At 39.6% G+C, this 10040-nt stretch overlaps 1 protein-coding gene across 1 annotated transcript in view; it reads left to right on the plus strand.

Moving 5' to 3' along the window:
• The window catches only part of ASCC3 (activating signal cointegrator 1 complex subunit 3), a 317774-nt gene extending 308061 nt beyond the window's left edge, over positions 1-9713 (plus strand). Inside the window, exons 39-42 of the mRNA XM_007469886.1 lie at positions 2220-2367; positions 6200-6409; positions 8634-8809; positions 8907-9713. Coding sequence (XP_007469948.1) covers positions 2220-2367; positions 6200-6409; positions 8634-8809; positions 8907-9051 — 679 coding nt within the window. The 3' untranslated portion in view covers positions 9052-9713. The remainder of the gene's footprint in view (positions 1-2219; positions 2368-6199; positions 6410-8633; positions 8810-8906) is intronic.
• Positions 9714-10040: the final 327 nt, after the last annotated feature.

Genomic DNA, 10040 nt, shown 5'->3' on the forward strand with positions numbered 1-10040 from the left:
CCGCAGTTCATTTTAACCTTCTATTAAGTTGTTTTCCATTTGCAACATCGAATACATTTTCATTTTAACTGTGTTTATTCCTTTACAATATCAGCCTTCATTTTAAAAGATGTTATTAAAGTGCTTTGTGACCTAGAGCAAAATAAATTACCAATTTCTTTTATTGCAGAATAGATTTGAGGGATCAGAAATCTGTTGTCAAAAGTAAACTGTGCATCTGCAAAATGTCCAAAACTGAGCAGTTATATATACCAGCAGCTCAAGATATAACCTGCGTTTAAAAGAAGAGTTTATATTCCTGATAAAATTTTTCAATTCTTAGGTCCTATGTACATGGCTACATATATTTTAGCAAAGGAAACAACAGTACATATTACAGGCAAGGTTGTCAGTGTTCAAATGAAAATGTTTCTTTCACACCAGTTGAGAGATACTTTGCAGCCAAAATATTGGTTCACAGTCGTGTAAACAAGCAAAACTGTCTGGCTGTGCTTGCCATCATGCACCCTCTCCCTCATCAGCTGGACAAGGAGTGGCAGCCCTTTGAGGCATCTAGAGACATACGCCAACCAGAACCTCAGGCACACATGGGGTCTCCTCAGGGAAGGCCCTCCATTTGACTGAAGTATACTGGATTCCAGGGCAGGTGTTTCCATGGTGCTTGAGTCCCCGCCACAGGATGTCCCTGGTAACTAAAAGGCACATTCAGAGGGAGGGGGGCCACACCAGCAGCAGGTGGCCTGGGGGGAAGAGCAGATACCTCATGTGTCTGCAGCTCAATTTCAGGAACCCTTCCGATATGGTACTAAAACTTACGGGGGCTGGATTTCAGCAGAAAAGGAGACACATGAGGGTACTAACCCGACAGCACATGGGTCTGTTAGGGAAGCTGGTTGGGGCCTAGGAGATTTGATCCAATTCTTTACTGTTACCCAGAAAAGTGCTGTATTTGTCAAATTTCAGTGATATTGTTCATCTTGCTATATAAACAGGAAATAGATGTAGGTAGATTCCATTCCTGGTGATCCAGCACTATTTATGCTATAGATCTCAAACATTCCCAAAATGCACTTTTAATTGTATGATCTCAACAACTTACAATGAAAACTTTATTCAAGTACTTATGTTAGAGACATTTGCCTGCATCCATTAAAAACATGTCAGGGGGCTTCCCTGGTGACACAGTGGTTGAGAGTCCGCCTGCCGATGCAGGGGACACGGGGTCGTGCCCGGGTCCGGGACATCTTGCTATATAAACAGGAAATAGATGTAGGTAGATTCCATTCCTGGTGATCCAGCACTATTTATGCTATAGATCTCAAACATTCCCAAAATGCACTTTTAATTGTATGATCTCAACAACTTACAATGAAAACTTTATTCAAGTACTTATGTTAGAGACATTTGCCTGCATCCATTAAAAACATGTCAGGGGGCTTCCCTGGTGACACAGTGGTTGAGAGTCCGCCTGCCGATGCAGGGGACACGGGTTCGTGCCCGGGTCCGGGAAGAGCCCACATGCCGCGGAGCGGCTGGGCCCGTGAGCCATGGCCGCTGAGCCTGCGCGTCCGGAGCCTGTGTTCCGCAACGGGAGAGGCCACAACAGTGAGAGGCCCGCGTACCACACACACACAAAAAAAAACATGTCAGGGCTCTGCCAATTCCGTACTTTATCCACATGGAAGCATTATCTCACTTTAGTGCCTTCCTATAGAAATCACCAACTGTCTGTCAACCCTAATTATCTACTGAGCTCACATATGATTTACACATTTTATGTCGTGGTAGCCAAACTGCCTAGGATTGATGAGAATGCTGTCTCACTGAAGCTTAACAACAGTGGCCTTGGCACGGACATATATACACTGCCAAATGTAAAATAAAATAGATAGCTAGTGGGAAGCAGCCGCATAGCACAGGGAGATCAGCTCGGTGCTTTGTGACCACCTAGAGGGGTGGGATAGGGAGGGTGGAAGGGAGACGCAAGAGGGAGGGGATATGGGGATGTAGGTATACATATAGCTGATTCACTTTGTTATACAGCAGAAACTAACACACCATTGTAAAGCAATTATACTCCAATAAAGATGTTAAAAAAAAGTTAAAAAGTTACATAGTAACTTTAATTTCTAAACTGTTCTAATCATATAAACCATCATTGTCAGAAGATCTCATTTGTGCTATGAAAGAATCATTTGGTTGGTGTTATTCTTTCTTAGGAAATGGAGCCCAGGTATAAAGGGCCCACGTGCCGGGCACTCTGGCTCCATCGAGTGCCTCCCTGAACTGATCCACGCCTGTGGAGGGAAGGACCACGGATTCAGCTCCATGATAGAAAAAGAGCTACCGGCCCCAAAAATGAAGCAGGTAAGGCCATCACTTCCATGTTTCAACGCTCCCTCACTCTGGGAAGTTGTACCAGGAGTTTTCTAGCTTAGAGTGCTGCTTTCAGAGTCAGTTCCACCCGCCATTTACTAACCCTGATTATGAACGTGAAAACATTATTCCCGTCTCATGAAGTTTTGGGTAAGATCAAGCAGGATGTTATTATGTAAACTGCTCTATGTAGTTCCTGGTACAGAATGAGAGCTCAACAGATGGTATTAAATAATGACAGTAACAATAATTAGAAGTAGCGTCTGCGTTGCTAGAAGGTTGTTTCAGTATAATGCTGTTAAGCGGGCTGAGAAAGGCCTACTATGACTTGCCCATCACTAGGCTGCATTGCTCAAGAGCCCTTCTAATCCCTTCTTCAGAGTGGGTTTTGTTTTGTTTTTATGCTTGGGTGTATTTTTGTGCAGTTCCCTCAATTACTGTTTTATGCCCCCGCCCCATTTTAATCACTTTATTGTTTCTAGATTCGAAAGTAGTCCTTCAAAGAAACTCCTTATTTGTATACCCTATAGTTTAGACATAAATCTGAATCTACGTTGTGAAAGACAACATAGGTCATTGCTCCAAACTATCTTTGGAAAGATCAAAAACATGAATGAACAATGCCAGAAATATTTGGCATATATAGACTTTTAAGTCTTAAGCAATTTCACCCTAAACATGTCAAAGTTAATGTTCAGGATTTATAACATAATTAACATATTGACTTGCAAATGCAGATACCAAAATAAAGAAACTTCTAAACCATGTCATTTTTTTTTTTTTCCAGTGGAACTTATTTTCGAGCAGGATTTGGAAAAAGTATTACAGGCATCAAAGTCTGATTGTTCAACTTCTGTTGAACCCAAAATTGGCACCAAAAGCTACTTAAATATTCATAATAAGTGCCTACCTTTCTAACTAAATTATCATCAAAATTATGAATAAAAACAATATATTTAAAATGAAAACAAGGCTTCCATTAGCAACAACAGATTTCTAACATAACTGATTTCAAGCCAAGTTTTAGATGTGATAAAAAATTAGAACATTGTTGTAATTAGTTCAGGGAGAACTCAGAAGTAAACTTACTTAATTTATTTGCATAAATTGCCATTCTGTTATCTTTAAAACCAAATGCAAATTGTCTCAGTCTGATATGATGATGGTTATTTGGCTCAAAAGTGCTTCAATTTGCAGAGCAATCTGGTGTCGGCTCTGCAGTGAGGCGATCCCAGGTAACATACAAATCCTGAATTATTCCAGAAATTAGTATGTTTAAAGCATCAATTTAAGTGCTAATTGCAGTAGTAATGAGAAAAAGCAGTACTACTGTGAGATTTGCATCTCCTACCCCATCAGTATGCCTGGAACGGCTGCTGACTGGCAGAGGATTTGGCCGCTAATTAAATAATTGTATGCATGGCAGTGCTCTTGCCTGATTCAATAGATGAAGATTAATCCTCAGATAAATATGTTTGGCTGGTGTTGAAATGTCTTAGCAATTTCTTTAAAAACAGCTCATGTTTTATATACGCATATGTGAGTGTGTGTGTATGTATGTATGTTTGTGTGTGTGTATATATATATATATATGTGTGTGTGTGTGTGTGTGTGTGTGTGTGTACAGATATATACACATACAACAAATACATGTATATACACTGAAGATTGAAAATAATAATATCAAGTGCTGCAAAAGATTACAAATATATAAAAGTCAGATCTGACTTTGGGGAGCTTTGTGAAATAAAATTCCAACGAGCTGCTAATACTTAAAATATTATATTGGTAACTCATTTAAAGGTACAAGTGAAGAAACATATGAAGTCTTGCTTCATGTGGTAAATGTTACCTGTGTTGTCTCACGAAGTTCAATGCTTTACAGAAATGGTGTATTTGTGTCTTCACTCTGGCCAGTCTTAAGAGAACATCCAGTGGTACAGCTTCTAGACTCGGTGACTGTTGGTTCTAGCAGGGGATAAGCCATCATTTGTACCCTGAAGCACAGGGTAGACCATTCTGTGGCTTGACTATTTCAAGATCTATTCCAAACATAATTTCAGATTCACAAGACAAGTTATAGGATTGGAGTTGAATTGAAAATTTGCATTGGATTTACATTTTTTGAATTCCTAAGGGATAGTTTGATTCATCAGGGCTTCTTTATTTCAATTAGGTGGTATACTCAACAGCAGTAAAGGCTTAGCAAACAGGAAATCAAAGCCTATCAGGAAACCTGTAGTATATATTAAAGAAATACAAGGAAAGCCAAAATTAAAGTATTCATGTACTTTTAAAAACTAACTTAGAGGGTAACAACGGATAAAACAGCCAATATAGAGAGAAGTTTTCTTGACTGATAGTGATATTTGCCACATATTTATAAATGTTAGAAAAAGATGACAATTAATTATCTGAGGACATTAGGTTTATTTTTTTACATCTTTTCCATAGACTTAGGAATTCATTCATTTATTCATTCATTCAACAATGACAGGGTCTTCCCCGGTGGTCCAGTGGTAAAGAATCCACCTTCCAATGGAGGGGATCCCTGGTCTGGGAACTAGGATCCCACCTGCCCCAGGGCAACTAAGCCCACACACCACAGCTACTGAGTTCACGTGCCTCAACAAGAGAGAGAGAGAAAACCCGCAAGCCACAACTAGAGAGAAGCCGCATGCATCAGCGAAGATCCTGTGTGCCACAACTAAGACCCGACGCAGCCAAAAAATTAAAGAAAATAAATTTTAAAAAAAAAACAAACAAAAAAAAACTGGGCTTCCCTGGTGACGCAGTGGTTGAGAGTCTGCCTGCCGATGCAGGAGACATGGGTTCATGCCCCAGTCGGAGCAGCTAGGCCCGTGAGCCAGGGACACTGAGCCTGCGCGTCCGGAGCCTGTGCTCCTCAACGGGAGAGGCCACAACAGTGAGAGGCCCGCATACTGCAACAAAAAAAACAAACAAAAAAACTGATAAGCACTTACCATCTGCATTTTGATTTCTCACAAATATTTTCAATTAAAAGGGCAGGAATAAAATTGGTAAAATATTTTCTACTCCTTTAATATGTGTCATTTAAATTGGTATTCTCAATATGATAATGCCAAAAAAAACATAATTCTTTCTAGAAAGAACCCTAGACTTAGAGGGTTCCTTATGATATATATATACAAACATATAGAAATGTTTTCCTTTCAGAATAATTTGCACTATGAGCAAAAGAAAAACCCATTTTGTACAATAAATGATCAATGAATGACACTGACATCAACAACTGCGTCACAACATTTTTCAAGTTGCTTTTATATCCCCAAGTAATGCTCTCTACCTTAGAAGTCACATAAATGCTATACTAGATGCTTCTCTAAAACTAACCAGTTCAACAACAGTTATTTTAAAACTTATTTTTTAGTGTAGTCAGTAGTCACTCAATGTCCAGAAGGGATTTACAAGAAAGGGGTCACAAGTTTAGGTAATGATTAATACCTCTTTAGGTGTTTTTAAAGGGACTTTACAAAGATTAAAAGCACACTATTTTTACACACAAATAAATGAGTACAAGAAAAACTAGGAAATCTGAACGAGAGCTGTGGCTTGTATCACTGGTATTAATATTGTACTTTAGTTTTGAAAAATGCTACCCTTGGGGGAAACTGGGGAAATGGTGCACAGGATCTCTCTCTGCTTTATTTCTTACAACTGCATTGAATCCAGAATTAATCTCAAAACAAAGAGGTTGATTTTTTAAAAGCTCACTATTTCTTAGTTGCTCACTACATTTTGCATTAACCACTCCTTATCTTTTCTTTCTTTTTTCATTCAGGCGTGGAGTTTCTTATCTCATTTGCCTGTGATAGATGTTGGCTTAAGTGTTAAAGGCTGGTGGGATGACTCAGCGGAAGGACACGATGAGCTCTCTATCACAACCGTGACTTCAGACAAACGCAATGACAACAGATGGGTCAGATTGCATGCTGATCAAGAGTATGTGCTTCAAGTCAGCTTGCAGCGAGTCAGCCTTGGGTTCCACAAGGTATAGTGTTTGGTTTCCATTCTCAAATGCTTCACACCAGATCCCAGCACGCACCAGCACACATGTCTTTTATATTACTAATGCGTCCGTGCCTTTCACCAATCCCGCTTCCTCAACTGGCCTTAAGCAGCAAGAGTCGGTCTTCTGCAGTTAGTCAGTTCTCCTCATGTGCCATTTTTCAACCCCAGAATACCCACGTGACATAATAATATAATGCCTAGAGTCCTGGTCTCAAAGTATGGTCTACAGGCTCCGCAGAATTTTCTGGAGTACCTTTAAGAGTGCAGATTCTTTGGCCCTACACCAGGCCGCCTGCACCAGAAACTCAGGACTCTGAAGGGATCTCAAAATCTAGACTTCTACCCAGCACCCCAAATGAAGAAGACGCTAGCTTAACTTTTCTGTGGCTCACTTGCCACATCTGCCTGCTTCCTTCATTGGAATGCACGTGAGGGAGCTTTGTCAACGTTTGTACAGGCCAAAAATTTACAGTATTTCTATTTTAAATTACTGTGCTCTTTTCTGTTGCCTGTGACACCAAAAATAATTATTGGGCCCTCTAAGATTAGTACACAGCATGTGGGCAGATTGGTTTTTAGCCCATAATAATCGAAATAAGAATTTGCCTTTTCGTTAGCTCAGTGGAGTCAGGGGCTTTCCCATATCTAGAACTAGCCCTCAGGAGTGAGGTTGTAGTTCATTAATACTGTCCCCTCTGTTTTCACACACGAAGTGGTCAGTAACTTTCTGTTGGTACAATGTCTTTTCAATACTGTGCCTTTAAGTCCCATCTCATTTGATTTCTAATTCTAAAAATCAGTCAGTGTAAGTATGAACTGATTGGCCTCTGGCATTTCAGAGGCTTTAATATGAGCATTTTTAGATGACAGTATATCCCAACTTACAAAAGAAAAGGCAGTAGTAATCATACCGACAAAATCATGAGGAAAAAAAACTAAGATTTTTTTTTTTTTATCGCTGCCGTGTGAGGCGTAAAATTCCCCATTTTACAGAATAATGGAACTTGGGGAGTATAGGAATTTGCCAAGGTCCTAGAGTCAGAAAATATGAGAGCAGGCTGGGAGCACAGAGTTCTCTGATTCCAGTCCCTGCTCTCTTTGCACCTACCGTGTGCAGACACGCTGACAGAAGCGAGGCCTGTCACAAATAGCTAAACAATGTACCCCAGCCTCAGGGGGCTCACAGTCTCAACAAAGAGAGGCTCAAGCAGCTTATCATAGTGCCTGGATAAACAGTGTACTGAGGTGTATCTAAGGTACGTTGAGAGCGCTAATTAGAGAGAACTTTATTTTGAGACCTTTGCAAACATTTCTGACAATATTGTAGTATAAGATTTTTTTTTACTATAGTATTAGTACTTAAACATTAGATTTAACTGTGCTAGAGAAACTCTAAAATTTTGTTTCTAAGTGCTGTAAAAGTACATTGCTCTCTGACCTCTCTTTTTAAGATGCCTTAAATGAAACAACTCTCTCTAGAATATTGAGTGAAGTCCGATTAAGAGCATGTCACTATTAGTACATTTGACACCATAAATCGTTGTCTTAAGGAATCTCTAGAATAATCTTGGATTTTGTAAAAATCAATCTAAAATAAAGACATCAAGTGTTGTCATTATGGTGATAGTTAATCTTGGATGATGGTGATTAATATATTTTATAAATTGTTTGGCTTACAATTTCCCATTCCTCAGACAAAGGACTTTTTAATATCACCATATTAGAATATGTGCTTTTTCATGTGAGCTTTATTCTTGGGTGATGGGGGAAGATGTTTATGTGACAGAGTGCTTATTATCTTAAGATCCAGAGTCTAGCCTGGATTGACTTTTTTCCCCCAGTATCAATTTCTTGCAAATAAGACTCTGGAAGACTTGGTTGATATGTTTGTATCTCAGTTTGTTTATCTGCAAGTGGGGAATTAATTTCATTTATAAGAATGGTGTGAGAAAGATTCGAGGACTTTCTGTTCTCATGGAGCCACAACGTAGTGTGGCTAGAGTGTGCTTCGAGAATCTTGAAAAAAAAAAAAGGTAGATGATAGCATATCAGACACACCAAACCTGAAAATTAAACACATCCCAGATACTTAGATTTATGGCCTCCAAGAAAGACAGCGTGGCCTTTTAAGCACAACCAAGTGATATAGAAAATCTAGCCATTAGTAATGCTTTATCTTGCCTTTTTTTTTTTCTGGTTTACAGGGAAAGCAAGACAGCCATGCAGTCACCCCTCGATTTCCCAAATCAAAAGATGAAGGATGGTTTTTGATATTAGGAGAAGTGGATAAGAGAGAACTTATCGCTTTGAAAAGAGTGGGATATGTCCGAAATCATCATGTTGTCTCCATCTCTTTTTATACTCCTGAAGTACCTGGAAGGTAAGCAGAGTCTTACCCCACCAGAGTTCCGAAAGAATTAACCGCAACGGTGATGAGAACGGTGGTTTTACCTTTTCGTTCCTTTTTTATATTCTAGGTATATCTACACACTGTATTTCATGAGCGACTGCTACCTTGGCCTGGACCAGCAGTACGACATCCACCTCCACGTCATGCCGGCCAGTGTTTCCGCACAGGCCGACGAGATCTCCGATGCCCTGACTGACCTCAAAGTGAAGTAACCCGACCCGAACAATCCATTTGAAAGACGTGGTTGAGAAGCCTGACTGTTCAGTCATCTGGACAAAGTCGAATTACTTGACGTTTGCCTTGGAGGAATCAACTTCCAACCTCAGGGCACTGTGGAAATTGGCGGTGGCTGCAGCTCTGACTCGAGCAATGCAGAGTCAGCTGCGGGGGGGCCTTTTAACAAATGTTGCCTTTTATAACGTTGTCTTCATGGGTCTCTTGATGTGTAAAATGACTACGCCCATAGGAGAATCTTTCAATTTGTGTATATTGAGATGATACCTAGGAATGATCAAATCTTACTTTTCACAGTGTACTGTTTACAAGAACATCGGCTTCTCTTTTTTTAAGGAAAACTAACTGTACAGGGGCGTGACAGTGTTAAGATTTGTTATAACAGATTTCTAACCCTGCAGCATAAAATATATAAGATAAATCTGTACAGTGACACACTGTGTTTTGTTCACAAAATTTATACTTTGATCACATATGGAAGTAATTTCAAGAATTTCTTATTGTCGCAAATGTTAATAATATATGATGTAAAATTACATTACAGAGCCCAACGATGATTTAAAAGAAAACAGAATATACTGATCTTAGAAAATGCAGATACTGTAACTGGTAGAAATAAAATATTTAGAGTGCCACTTCAGCACAGCCTGACTCACTTATTCCCTCTGCCTCCTTTCCATTATAGCCCCTCTTACCCTTGTTCTTTTTCTCTTTTCCTTCTCTGTCCAGACTTCACTTCCATTCTCTTAATACTTACTTACACAAGGAGAGAAGTATAGAATAATTCATACAGGCCACGTAGTACAAGTCTTTGTCTCTGTGCTCTTCAGGGCGGGCCTGAGGCAAACCTAGAAAATTTTCAGCCCCTACAGGTAGGTTTTCACCTGTGATACAGGAAATTTCCCTAGGTCCAAACAATTTCCATCTTGAAAAATACTGTTTTTCCAAATAAAACGTTGTTGGATTC

This window comes from Lipotes vexillifer, unplaced genomic scaffold, assembly GCF_000442215.2.
Source record: "Lipotes vexillifer unplaced genomic scaffold, Lipotes_vexillifer_v1.1 scaffold2083, whole genome shotgun sequence".
Taxonomy (NCBI): Eukaryota; Metazoa; Chordata; class Mammalia; order Artiodactyla; family Lipotidae; genus Lipotes; species Lipotes vexillifer.